At 55.8% G+C, this 13851-nt stretch overlaps 1 protein-coding gene across 1 annotated transcript in view; it reads right to left on the bottom strand.

The window, feature by feature from the left end:
* The window catches only part of LOC140483455 (SLIT-ROBO Rho GTPase-activating protein 3-like), a 273429-nt gene that overhangs the window by 116280 nt on the left and 143298 nt on the right, over positions 1-13851 (bottom strand). Inside the window, exons 6-7 of the mRNA XM_072581655.1 lie at positions 11983-12111; positions 1052-1414 (exon numbers count right to left, since the gene is read on the bottom strand). Of these exons, the coding sequence (XP_072437756.1) occupies positions 1052-1414; positions 11983-12111 (492 nt within the window). The remainder of the gene's footprint in view (positions 1-1051; positions 1415-11982; positions 12112-13851) is intronic.

Raw genomic sequence — 13851 nt, 5'->3', positions numbered from 1 at the left:
GTGTGTCAAATGCCTTCTTCACTACTGCTTATCTGAGATACCATTTTCAAGGAACTATATACCTGCATCACTAGGTCTCTCTGTTTGACAACACTCCCCAGGGCCCTAACATTAACTGTTTAAGCCCTGCCCTGACTTGTCTTACCAGTATGCAACATCTCTCATTTATTTGCATACAGCTTTTTTGACAGATACACGAATAGAAAAGGTTGAGGGAGATAGGAGCTAAATGCAGGCAAGTCTGTTTACCCTATCCGTGTCCCTACTGATTTAAAAACCTCTGTAAGGTCATCCCTCAGCCTCTGATGCTCCAGGGAAAACACCTTGCTCCCATCTCCCTCATTTTCGATCAATGCAGTATGGTGGCTCAGTGTGGTTAGCACTACGCCTCACAGTGCCAGGGACCAGGTTCGATTCCAGTCTCGGGCAACTGTCTGTGTGGACACATTCTCCCCGTGTCTGTGTGGGTTTCCTCCGGGTGTTCTGGTTTTCTCCCACAGTCCAAAGATGTGCAGGTTAGGTGGATTGGCCATGCTAAATTGCCCACTGTGTTCAGAGGTGTGTGTGTCTGTGTGTGTGTGTGTGTGTCTGTGTCTGTCTGTGTGTCTGTGTCTGTCTGTGTGTCTGTGTCTGTCTGTGTTGTCTGTGTCTGTCTGTGTGTCTGTCTGTGTGTGTGTGTGTCTGTGTCTGTGTCTGTGTGTGTGTCTGTCTGTCTGTGTGTGTCTGTCTGTCTGTCTGTGTGTGTCTGTCTGTGTGTCTGTCTGTCTGTGTGGTGTGTCTGTCTGTGTGTGTGTCTGTCTGTGTGTGTGTCTGTCTGTCTGTGTGTCTGTCTGTCTGTGTGTCTGTCTGTCTGTGTGTCTGTCTGTCTGTGTGTCTGTCTGTCTGTGTGTCTGTCTGTCTGTCTGTGTGTGTCTGTCTGTCTGTGTGTGTCTGTCTGTCTGTGTGTGTCTGTGTGTGTGTCTGTTAACCAGGAGTAAATGTAGATTGATGGGGGGTGGGTTTGGGTGGGATACTCTTCGGAGGGTCAGTGGGGACTTGTTGGGCCGAAAGGCCTGTATCCACACTGTTGGGATTCTAAGAATGCAACAGCAGAAAAACAAACATACACTAAACAGGAGACCCAGAAAGAAAAATAAAATCGTTCTGCCCCTTGTAGGTCTCTCTCACCTGACGGTGACCAATAGTGACTTACCTCATCGCCCATGTGCGGCTGGAATTCAAACCTGGTGGGCGGGCAGAAGATCTGGTTGTACATGTCCATGACCTTGTGCTTGTCACTCCGTGCGTCCAGATTGTCCACAGCATTCTCAATGATATCCAGCCCCTCGTGTCGAGACGTCTCCAGGTTATATTCTGCTGACAGGAAGGTCCTGAATGTGCGGGCCAGGCTGGCATGGAATCCCAAATCAGAGCACTGCGGGGAAACACAGAACAAAACAACCCAGTGATTACAGGGGGGTGGGGTGGAAGGGAGACAGACGGTAAGGGGGGGGGGTTATGGGGGGGGGGGTGATGATGGGGGGGGGGTGATGATGGGGGGGGGGGGATATGGGGGGGGGGGGGTGATGGGGGGGGGGGGTGATGGGGGGGGGGGGGGTGATGGGGGGGGGGGTGATGGGGGGGGGTGATGGGGGGGGGTGAGGGTTTGGGTGGAAGGGACACAGGCGGGAGGGGAGAGGAAGGGTTGGGGGGTGGTGGAGGGGGGGGCGGGGACGAGGGGGGGGGCGGGGACGAGGGGGGGGGCGGGGACGAGGGGGGGGCGGGGACGAGGGGGGGGGCGGGGACGAGGGGGGGGGCGGGGACGAGGGGGGGGGCGGGGACGAGGGGGGGCGGGGACGAGGGGGGGGCGGGGACGAGGGGGGGGCGGGGACGAGGGGGGGGCCGGGGACGAGGGGGGGGGCGGGGACGAGGGGGGGGGGCAGGGACGAGGGGGGGGGGCAGGACGAGGTGGGGGCGGAAAGAGGGGGGGGGCAGGGACGAGGGGGGGGGGCAGGGACGAGGGGGGGGGCAGGGACGAGGGGGGGGGCAGGGACGAGGGGGGGGCAGGGACGAGGGGGGGGGCAGGGACGAGGGGGGGGGCAGGGACGAGGGGGGGGGCAGGGACGAGGGGGGGGGCAGGGACGAGGGGGGGGGCAGGGACGAGGGGGGGGGCAGGGACGGGGGGGGGGGGCAGGGACGGGGGGGGGGGCAGGGACGAGGGGGGGGCAGGGACGAGGGGGGGGCAGGGACGAGGGGGGGGCAGGGACGAGGGGGGGGCAGGGACGAGGGGGGGGCAGGGACGAGGGGGGGGCAGGGACGAGGGGGGGCGGGACGAGGGGGGGGGGGACGAGGGGGGGGGGACGAGGGGGGGCGGGGACGGCGGTGGGGGGAAGGGGTGGGAAGGGGGGGCGGGGTGGGAAGGGGGGGCGGGGGTCGAGGGGGGGCGGGGGTCGAGGGGGGGGCGGGGGTCGAGGGGGGGGCGGGGGGTCGAGGGGGGGGCGGGGGTCGAGGGGGGAAGGGGGTCGAGGGGGGAAGGGGGTCGAGGGGGGAAGGGGGTCGAGGGGGGAAGGGGGTGAAGGGGGTCGAGGGGGGAAGGGGGTGAAGGGGGTCGAGGGGGGAAGGGGGGTGAAGGGGGGCGAGGGGGGAAGGGGGTGAAGGGGGGCGAGGGGGGAAGGGGGGCGAGGGGGGGAAGGGGGGGCAGGGGGGGTGGGGGGCGAGGGGGGAGAAGTGGGTGATGGGTGGAAAGGGGGGGAGGGGGAGGAGGGGAGCGGGGGAGGAGGGGAGCGGGGGAGGAGGGGAGCGGGGGAGGAGGGGAGCGGGGGAGGAGGGGTGGAGGGGGGGGGAGGGTGGGGGAAGGGGGGGCAGGGGGGGCGGGCGGGTGGGCGACGGGGAGGGGGTGTGAGGGGGGAAGGGGGGAGGGTGAGGGGGAAGGGGGGAGGGGGAGGGAGAGGGGAAGGGGGGAGGGGGGGAGGAGGGGGGGGTGGTGAGGGGGTGGAGGGGGAGGGTGAGGGGGTGGAGGGGGGGGGAGGGTGAGGGGGGAAGAGGGTGAGGGGGGGACGGGGGGGGGAAGAGGGGGCGGAGGGTGAGGGTGAGGGGGGGACGGGGGGGAGAAGAGTGGGGGGGGGGGGAAGGGGGGAGGGAGAAGGGGGGAGGGGGAAGGGGGGAGGGGGAAGGGGGGAGGGGGAAGGGGGGAGGGGGAAGGGGGGGGAGGGGGAAGGGGGGAGGGGGGAAGGGGGGAGGGGGAAGGGGGGAGGGGGAGGGGGGAAGGGGGGAGGGGGAAGGGGGGAGGGGGAAGGGGGGAGGGGGGGAGGGGGGAGGGGGGAGGGGGAAGGGGGGAGGGGGAAGGGGGGAGGGGGAAGGGGGAGGGGGGAGGGGGAAGGGGGGAGGGGGAAGGGGGGAGGGGGAAGGGGGGAGGGGGAAGGGGGGGAGGGGGGAGGGGGGAGGGGGGAGGGGGGAGGGGGGAGGGGGGGAGACAGTGGGGGGGAAGAGGAGGAGGGAGACGGGGGGGTGGAGGGGGAGGAGGGAGACGGGGGGGTGGAGGGGAGGAGGGAGACGGGGGGGTGGAGGGGAGGAGGGAGACGGGGGGGTGGAGGGGAGGAGGGAGACGGGGGGGTGGAGGGGAGGAGGAGACGGGGGGTGGAGGGGAGGAGGGAGACGGGGGGGTGGAGGGGAGGAGGGAGACGGGGGGGTGGAGGGGAGGAGGGAGACGGGGGGGTGGAGGGGAGGAGGGAGACGGGGGGGGTGGAGGGGAGGAGGGAGACGGGGGGGTGGAGGGGAGGAGGGAGACGGGGGGGTGGAGGGGAGGAGGGAGACGGGGGGGTGGAGGGGGAGGAGGGAGACGGGGGGGGTGGAGGGGAGGAGGGAGACGGGGGGGTGGAGGGGAGGAGGGAGACGGGGGGGTGGAGGGGAGGAGGGAGACGGGGGGGTGGAGGGGAGGGTGAGGGGGAAGGGGGGGGAGGGTGAGGGGGAAGGGGGAGAGGGGGGGGAGGGGGAGGGGGAAGGGGGGAGGGGGGGGAGGAGTAGTAGGGAGACGGGGGGGGGGGGAAGTGGAGTAGGGAGATGGGGGGGGGGAGAGGAGGGAGAGAGAGAGACGGGGGGAGGAGAAGGGAGGGAAGGAGGGAGACGGGGGGGGGGAAGGAGGGAGACGGGGGGGGGGTAAGGGGGGGGGGGGAGGAGGGAGATGGGGGGGGAGGAGGAGTAGGGAGCCGGGGGGGGGGGGGAGGAGGAGTAGGGAGCCGGGGGGGGGAGGAGGAGTAGGGAGCCGGGGGGGGGGGGGAGGAGGAGTAGGGAGCCGGGGGGGGGGGGGAGGAGGAGTAGGGAGCCGGGGGGGGGGGGGGGGGAGGAGAAAAGGGGAGAGGAGGAGGAGGGAGACAGGGGGGAGGGAGGAGGGGAGGGGGGAGGAGGGAGACGGGGAGGGGGGAGGGGAGGAGGGAGATGGTGGGGAGGAGGGAGACGGGGAGGGGGGGGAGGAGGGAGGAGAGAGGAGATGGGGGGAGGGGAGGAGAGAGGAGATGGGGGGGAGGGGAGGAGGAGACGGGGGTGGAGCGAGACGGGGGGGGTGAGGAGGGAGATGGGAGGGCGGAGGACGGGTGGGAGAGTGGGGGGGGGTGGAAGAGGAGGGGAGGGGTCGGGTGCAAGGGGGTGGTTGGGGGAAGGGAGGGCAATGGAGAGGAAGAGGACTGGGGGGGAAGGGAGATGTGGTGTGGGGGGGGGGGGGGGGAGGTGGTGGGGAGAGGAATGTGATTGTGGGGGTTTGGGGAAAGGGAGACTGCTTTGGGAAAACCTTCCTGTTGACCGTTTCAAAATGTCTTGCCCTCCAGCGGTGTTGCCAGCATCAGGCCTTAGGGCTCTACCTCCTCACCTGCCCAATAGCCTCTGCTCTTACTGGCTCAGGTTGTGGGAAAAGTGATTGAGGAAACTTGGTGCCCAAGCCCTGCACTGTCATGATGTGGAGGTGCCAGTGTTGGCCTGGGGTGGACAAAGTTAAAAATCTCACAGCATCAGGTTTATTTGGAAGCACTAGCTTTCAGAAAGCAGCTCCTTCAACTACTTGATGAAGGAGCAGCGCTTCTAAAGCTAGTGCTTCCAAATAAACCTGTTGGACTATAACCTGGTGTTGCGTGATTTTTAACTTTGTATGCCATGCACTGCAAGCTATGGCTGTGACAAGCCTACTCATAACAGACAATAGGTGCAGGAGTAGGCCATTCTGCCCTTCGAGCCAGCACCACCATTCATTATGATCATGGCTGATCATCCTCAATCACTATCCTATTCCTGCCTTATCCTCATAAGCCTTGATCCCACTATCCTTAAGAGCTCCATCCAACTCTTTCTTGAAAGCATCCAGAGACTTGGCCTCCTGGGGCCACCACTCTCTGGGTGAAGAAGTTTCTCCTCAACTCTGTTCTAAGTGGCCCCTTATTTTTAAACTGTGTCCTTTGGTTCAGGACTCACCCATCAGCGGAAACATGCTTCCTGCCTCCAGAGTGTCCAATCCTTTAATAATCTTATACGTCTCAATCAGATCCTCTCCCAGCCTTCTAAACTCAAGCGTATACAAGCCCAATTGCTCCAATCTTTCAGCATTCCGGGGATTGACCTAGTGAACCTACGCTGCACTCCCTCAATAGCCAGAGTGTCTTTCCTCAAATTTGGAGACCAAAACTGCACACAATATTCCAGGTGTGGTCTCACCAGGGCCCTGTACAGCTGCAGAAGAACCTCTTTGCTTCTATACTCAATTCCTCTTGTTATGAAGGCCAGCGTGCTATTAGCTGCCTTCACTACCTGCTGTACCTGCATGCTTGCTTTCATTGACTGATGTATAAGAACACCTAGATCTCGTTGTACTGCCCCTTTACCTAACTTGACTCCATTTAGGTAGTAATCTGCCTTCATGTTCTTGCCACCAAAGTGGATAACCACACACTTATCCACATTAAACAGCATCTGCCATGCATCCATCCACTCACCTAGCCTGTCCAGGTCACCCTGTAATCTCCTAATATCCTCCTCACATTTCACCCTGCCACCCAGCTTTGTGTCATCAGCAAATTTGCTAATATTACTGGTACATGGTGACTGCTTTGTGGTCAGGGTGAAACGTTCACTCCCAGCTAAACCTGTCCGTCTTTTTCCAAAACCAGCCGGTGACTCACTCAGATCTGGGCACCGTGCCACACTCCCTCACGGGTCTTGGCAGCTGGTCCAGTCGGTTCAGGGTCAGGAGTGAGCAGACAGATTTTCTGGATTCGGGAATCAACGTTCCAGTGATTTTAACAAAGAAAGCAGTGGAATCCTCACAAATAACTGATTTACATCTGTAGCCCATATGTGGTGTACTGTCCGAATGAGGTGCAAATGAAAGCGGTTTGATGTTTTACAGCAGGGATTAGCAAGGGAAGATATAGCCAGGGGAAAATGGAGGAGGAAGGGTTGAAAGAGGAAAGCTCCTTTCACAGTAAAATTCTTGTGTTGTTCACGAGAGCAGGGGGTGGGATGGGGACAGCTGAAGAAGAAAGACTTTCCCTCACTGTAACAACCCTTGTGTTCTCATTTTATTCTCCAACAGCACTTGTTTAAGGCAGGTTAACTTCAAGCTGTCTTGGGCATGAAGTCATTCACTGTGTAACGCTTATATATATATACACACACACATAAAAACGTTCCCATGGTAACTGCTGCTAACATAGGTGTGTGTATGACTGATCGGCAAATATATTCTTCTCTGTTAAAACAGCAGGAACCATGCAGTCAGAGTGGAACAGGCTGCACAATGCGGGGTTTGTGCACTGAAGAGTTCGGGGTGAAAGGGTCCTAGGGGTGGGAAGGGTTGGCCTGCAACTCACAAGAGTGGAAAACAAGGCAGAAAACCATCTGGGGCTTTCAGACACTGCAAACAGACAAGGAAATGAACTTGCGTAGACTATTGTGAGGAGAACAGAGGCTGCGGACAGCAGGCAGTCTACGGGCAAAGTGCCAGGGAGGAACTGGGGAAGGACAAAGACTCGAGTTCAGTCCAGAGCGAAGAGGAACACTGAACCTAATTCAGCTCAGTCTGGTGACTGGGCCCCGTAACCCAGCCAACTCTTAGCCCTGCGGATTCGCTCTCAAGCAGTAATTCTTTGGTCCATCGATGAAGAATGGAATTGTCATTTTTCACGGAGTCAGTGAGACGTATTCAGATCGAAAACAAGGAAGTGTACGAGTGTTGCCTCAGAGGGGATCGGTTCTCATTAGCTGGTCTTATCTGCACTCAGCTCTGTTCTGATGGTTTCGTGGGCCATTTAGTTTTCCAGTCTGAAGAATTTCAGAGTTGGAGCAGCTTATACAGAGTTCCACCTTGTTGTGACTTCCTGCACTTCCAACAGGGGCACAATAACCTCTGGGGGGGCCAGTGCCAAAATTGGGGGGGGGGGTGGGTGGGGTGGAGGTGAAGCTGTCTCACAGACCACTTAAACAATAGTCACAACCATGGAAACGCCGAGACACCATCAACACCATATGGTGTAGTCCATGTTCAAATGCAGCCAGACCTGGACAATATCCAGGCTTTTTCTGACAAATGACCAGTAACACTCGCATCACACAAATGCCAGGCAATGATCACCTTCAATAAGAGACAATCTAACCACCGCTCCTTGGCATTCAATGCTGTTACCATTGACTAGAAACTGATTCACCACTGTAAACGTCCTCACTGAATCCTCCACGATAAACATCTTTGGGGGTTACCATTGACTAGAAACTGATCAGGACTTGCCACATAAATACAGTGACTACAAGAGCCAGTTAAAGAGTCCAGAAATAATAAAATCACACTCCACTACATCCACACAAGTCAGCTAGAGTCAACAGACTGAATTAGTCCCCAGCAAATAGAGGCTTGTATTTTCCCACAGAAAGTAAGAAACAGGGAGAAGCTAACGGATTTTCACTGAAACAGCCCGCAAATATTATTAGGAGAAAGTGAGGACTGCAGGTGCTGAAGATTAGAGTGATGCTGGAAAAGCACAGCAGGTCAGGCAGCTTCCGAGGAGCAGGAGAATCGATGTTTCGGGCAAAAGCCCTTCATCAGGAAGGTCTTTTGCCTGAAACGTCAATTTCCCTGCTCCTGGGATGCTGCCTGACCTGCAGTGCATTTCCAGCACCACGCTAATCTTGCCTCAGCAAATATTATTGCCCTCCAAGAATCTAGGCAAGGAAAGGAAGGGGAGAAATAAGCCTTGCCTTCAGGAAAGTGCCTGAGGTTACTGTGAATAGTAATGGCTCAGAAAAACTGGGATCATAGCTTGAAGATCATCATCTTACTGTCTAGTTAATGTCCTCACACGAGAGAGAGAAGTGACTGGACATTGATTGAAAGGAAACAGGCCTGTAATGACCAGTTGACACACTCTCCTCGTGAGGGCGGGTAATATTGCTTTCGGTCATCAGTCCATCTCCACTCAGCACTGTGCTGAAGTGGCAGGGTGCTCCAGCTCCAACCTGTCCAACTCTAACCCCAACCCTTGGAAGTTCAGGCCGAGGATGGCCAACTTGCTTCTGGCAAGGTGACCCTCAGTTCATCTGGCCCATCCAGACATAAATACCCATGGGGTTGCCCGACCAAACTCCCAGGGTCAAAGGACTATGCGCTGCTGATGTAGGCTCCCTCCAGCCCAGCTGTGGAACCAGGGACGAACACTGAAACATAGTGGGATGGGGAAGAGGAAGACAACCTACTGAGGACACTTCTGTGGTACAGCTGACTGTACATGTTATACTTATTTGGCATTTTTCTACAAATTGCATTGCTTTGACTTTGCATCTGGTTTTTAGATTCTCTGCATAGCCCTGAATGTAACTATGCCAGCACTGTGCCCAACTTCATGTCCTGTCAGGATGCACCATGGGTTGTTGTCTGTGTTGAGAGCTGGCTGCAGTGTCTGCGAGACAAAAAAAAAATTGCAGATGCTAGAATCCAAAGCAGACAGGCAGGAGGCTGGAAGAACACAGCAAGGCAGGCAGCATCAGGAGGTGGAGAAGTCAACGTTTCGGGTATAGCCCTTCTTCAGGACTGGGGATGAGGGTGAGGGGAGCTGCAGATAAAGTGAGGAAGGAAGCAAGAGGAACAGGGTTTACATAGAGGACTATGTGTACTGTAGACACCTTTGATCCCTGTCCTACAGCATCCCTCTATTCTTTCCCTGGTCTCTGTGATGTGGTGTGAAACTTGGGTTTACTGATGAGGATCTGTTATTTAATCTTCTACCTAACCTCATACATTCACTCTAAAGCCATTATCTTTTCCCTAATCATGTCATTTCTACCAATGTGTACAGTGCAATAATTTCCGGCTTCTCATTCTCCCCTCTGACAATGTGCTTCAAACATTTTGGCCCGTCGTTAACCCTGGCACCGCTATCTTAGATTCATGCTCACAGTCACAGAATCTCCTAACTCTGCCCCAGACAGGAGGGTCCCCAAAACAAATATTCTTTGAAAATTTTATCAAACCCTGCCTAACATAAGCTTCATTCTTAGTCCTCCAAGCTCTGACTGCCTCTTCTATTTTCCTCTGAGACTGTCCCTCTCAACAGTATCAGAAATTGAGTATCTTCTTCAGAGAGAGGAATAGCCACAGGAGACTTCTGAAATGATAGGTCGTTCTTCTATAAAGCCATGGCTGTGTTCTTGTGGAACCCAACATTAAGCGCTGTTTCTAAAGCACAATTTTTCTATATAAGTGTTAGTGATGCAATTGCGTCACACCTAACACACGTTTTAAAAGTTTGCAGGTTAGAAAGTGTGCTCCCAACTCGTCAATCGCGTTACAGTGAATTCATGTTACCGAGATGTATATTATAGCAGAATGAACTGTACCTTCCTGACAATCGCCCATCTATCTGCTGTGTAACCACCTTTCCAAATCTACTAACCATCTAAAAACATGGTCAGTGAAGACTTGGGCAGTAAGGTGTACTGCATTCAGTACTGCTGATGTAGGGGACCGAGGCATTAGGATGGCCAGGGTCTGTGTGCAATCTCCTTTCCCTTCAAAGCTCCTTTCATTGGGGTGGGGCTCCTGCAGCTCAGAGGTTGCATCATGTACCCCACCCACTCCGAGTGTGCCCACTGCGAATTTTCGTCCCCGTTGTGCACTTTTGATTTCCGACACATGGAAGGTGGCAGTGAGGGCTCCTCAGTCAGTGGCTCCCAGCCTCAGCCTTATAAATCCAAGCCCGCTTCCTGGCCTGCCCTTCCCATAACCTGATGGGCTCGGCACATCCCTAGGATCTCACCAATCCACTCCGACACAGCCTGCCCATGGCATGTAACGTGCCCCCCTGCCTGATGTGGTCATTTATTCACCCCCTCCCCCCTGAAGCCAAGGTGTTCTTGACAATGGATGACAAACACCTCCCAATCCTATGGCCTCCCCTTTCTGTCAATACTTGACCATATCCTCCCCTCACATATACTGTTGCCTTTCTTGTCTCCCCATCTCCCAGCCAGCAGGGCCCCAATCCAGGAAACTAGCTTGCTGAGTCTCCTTCCTGCTGCAGCTTCCCTGCCCCCGTCCAACCCCTTCCCCCTCACCTAACCCCACCCCTGACTGGCAGCTTCGCAACTCCCAGTTCATGCAGGCCTGATCCCCTGGACTGGCCACGACAGAGCCACAGGACTGACCATAATCCACTCCCTGAACCATAGAGGAACGGGGCCCACGACCAAGATTACCTCGACTGGACGCCTGACTGTGGCCAAACCCCTGGATTGGTATGGGAGGCTGCTCCTAATATACTGCGCTAGGAACCCCTGGACTTCAGGGTGGTCTATTCACATGAGGCTTTGAGCCATGACTGCTCGGTTGCTGGTGCAGAGTGCACTGGCGTGAGATTGATGTAACACTCTGTTGTACAACAAGACACCCACCCCATCTCCCAGATCAGGAGGGCTTTTGCCCGAAATGTCGATTCTCCTGCTCCTCGGATGCTGCCTGATCTGCTGTGCTCTTCCAGCACCACACTCTCGACTCTAATCTCCAGCATCGGCAGTCCTCACTTTCGTAAGGTGACCTGCCTGGTCGAGTGACTGTGCCACTTGGAACAGCAAGGTAAGCTAAGGATGATGTGAGCATATCAAATAGCTGCTGAGTCAACGAGTGCTAAGAGGGCAACCCTGAGATGTGGCCTAGGCCAGACTAGGAGCTGGGTCACTCTCCCTGTCCCCACAGCAGCTGTTCAATGCCAGTTCCTGGTGCCCCTTGTGATGAGAGTCTGTGCTTCCTCAGTGAGCTGAAAGTGGATTGGAGAGGGTGTCATGACATGTGTCAGGGACTGGCGAGAGCCAGATGTCATAGTTCATGGACAAGCAGTACTGGTGGACTGCGCCATGGGGACCGAATTGGCCTCATCAAAATGGAGGTCTACTGCAGTAAGGGGTGAGCTGAAGTTACCAGGAACCTGTTCTGATTTCCACATTGAGATTCATCGAGATTATTTGGTGAGTTTGCTAAGACAGGAAGCTGAATATTAACGCGGTGAATTGGCTCATTGACAAGGTATTTAGCAAGCTATCAGTTGGCTGATCCCCTTCACTGCTGTTTGGTGAGAAATCACAATGCACCTTCTGAAAAGCATAAAAGATGGAATAGGGACTGACTGAGCTGCTCTACAGCAAATCATCATGGTCTTGAAGGGCCAAATGTCTTCCCCCTCTGCTTTAGTGATTTGCTTGAACTTCAAGCAAGAGTGCAACAGGCAAATTCGAAGGCAAAGGTGCTACTACAGACTCCTAGCAGTGAAAGTCCTTTCAAAACCCAAAATTTCCTCAGTTGAGTTTGCCGTTATCTCTGTGGACTCGCCCAGCTTAGCTCAGTCACCGCTCTTTATCCCTTTCATTCCCCACCTTACCACCACATTCTCATCCCCAAGCCCAATACCCATGTTCCAGGTACGACTGTGGGCACTTCACTTTTAGCAGCACTTAATTCACCATAAAACTGAGAATACTGACATCAATCAGGTCTGAGACATCGTGGATGTAGTATTTGGCCACTGCAGCATTTGTCGCTGCTAGGTTAAGCAGGTAGTCGTTTCGGGCTTTGGTGCACTTCAGCTTGTTTTCCGAATACTTGGCTTGACGCTGAGGAACAGAACAGAACAGGAAACCCATTGTGAGAACACTTACAGAATAGCTCACATACAGAGGTACCAGCTAGACATGCACTCAATTAATACAAAAACCCACTGGTCCACTTTGTGATCATCTACACAGAATTCTGATGTTCCAAACCTCTTCCCATCCACCCACATTGTGTAGAATTCTCATAGCTGTTAAGTATCTAATCAGAACACCAAGATTGTCAGGTGGGGCTTTGGGATGGATAGTGTCCTGGGCTGCGGATCGCAATCCCATCCAGGGTGACTGTGAGCTAGCTGTCATTGGGAAAACGGGGGAAACAGGGGAACTTCCCACATACGTTCAGGACACCACCCATGTCCTCCATCTCCTCCAAGAATTTTGTTTCCCTGGTTCCAATGCCTCATCTCCACCATGGACATCCAATCCCTCTACACCTCCATCCACCATGACCAGGGCCTCCAAGCCCTCCATTTCTTCCTCTCCCGATGTCCACATCAGTGCCCTTTCACTGACACCCTTATTAGGCTGAACCGGTCCTCACCTTCAACAATTTCTCCTTCAACTCCCCACACTTCCTCCAGATGAAAGGGGTAGCAATGGGCACCTGCATGAGCCCCAGCTATGCTTGTCGCTTATGTAGAATAGTCCATCTTCCGCAGCTACACTGGCACCATTCCCAACCTTTTCCTCTGCTACACTGATGACTGCATTGGTGCCACTCGTGCTTCCATGAGGAGGTTGAACAATTCATCAACTTCACCAACACATTCCACTCCAACCTTAAGTCCACCTGGCCATCTCAGACACCTCCCTCCCCTTCCTGGACCTCTCCATCTCCATCACCGGTGACCGACTCAACATTGACATCTTCTACAAACCCACCAACTCCTACAGCTACCTGGAATACACCTCCTCCCACCCTGTAAAAACGCTATCCCTTATTCCCAATTCCTCCGCCTCTGCCACATCTGCTCCCAGGAAGACCAGTTCCATCACAGAACACACTAGATGGCCTCCTTCTTTAAAGACCATAATTTCCCCTCCCACATGGTTGAGAATGTCCACCAACGCATCTCAACCACTTCCTGCACCTCTGCCCTCAAATCCCACCCCTCCAGCCGTAACAAGGACAGAATCCCCCTGGTCCAAACCTTCCACCCCACCAACCTCTGTACACATTGCATCATCCTCTACCATTTCTGCCACCTACAATTGGACCCCACCACCAGAGATATATTTCCTTCTCCACGCCATCTGTTTTCCATAAAGACTATTCCCTCAAGAGACTCCCTCGTCAGGTCCACGACCCTTCCACCCCCAACCCACCCTCCCTTCCCAACACCTTCCCCTGCCACTGCAGGAATTGCAAAACCTGTGCCCACACCTCCCCCCTTCACCTCTGACATCCAAAGTTTTACTTGCACTTTCACACGTCATTTACTGTATCCGTTGCTCCCGATGTGGTTTCCTCTACACTGGGGAGACAGGATGCCTACTCGCAGAACTATTCAGAGGACATCACTGGGACACCTGCACCAACCAACCCCACCACCCCTTGGCCAAATACTTCATCTCCCCCTCCCACTTTGCAGGTCCTGGGCCTCCTCCATCACTACTCCGTAATCACCCGACGCTTGGTGAAAGAATTCCTCATCTTCCACCTCAGGACCCTCCAACCTCACAGCATCAATGTTGATTTCACCACTTTCCTCATTTCCCCTCCCTCCACTTTATCCCAGT

Source organism: Chiloscyllium punctatum, chromosome 12, assembly GCF_047496795.1.
Source record: "Chiloscyllium punctatum isolate Juve2018m chromosome 12, sChiPun1.3, whole genome shotgun sequence".
NCBI lineage: Eukaryota > Metazoa > Chordata > Chondrichthyes > Orectolobiformes > Hemiscylliidae > Chiloscyllium > Chiloscyllium punctatum.
The sequence above is the reverse complement of the archived record's forward strand: the minus strand, read 5'-3'. Positions and strand labels throughout refer to the sequence as shown.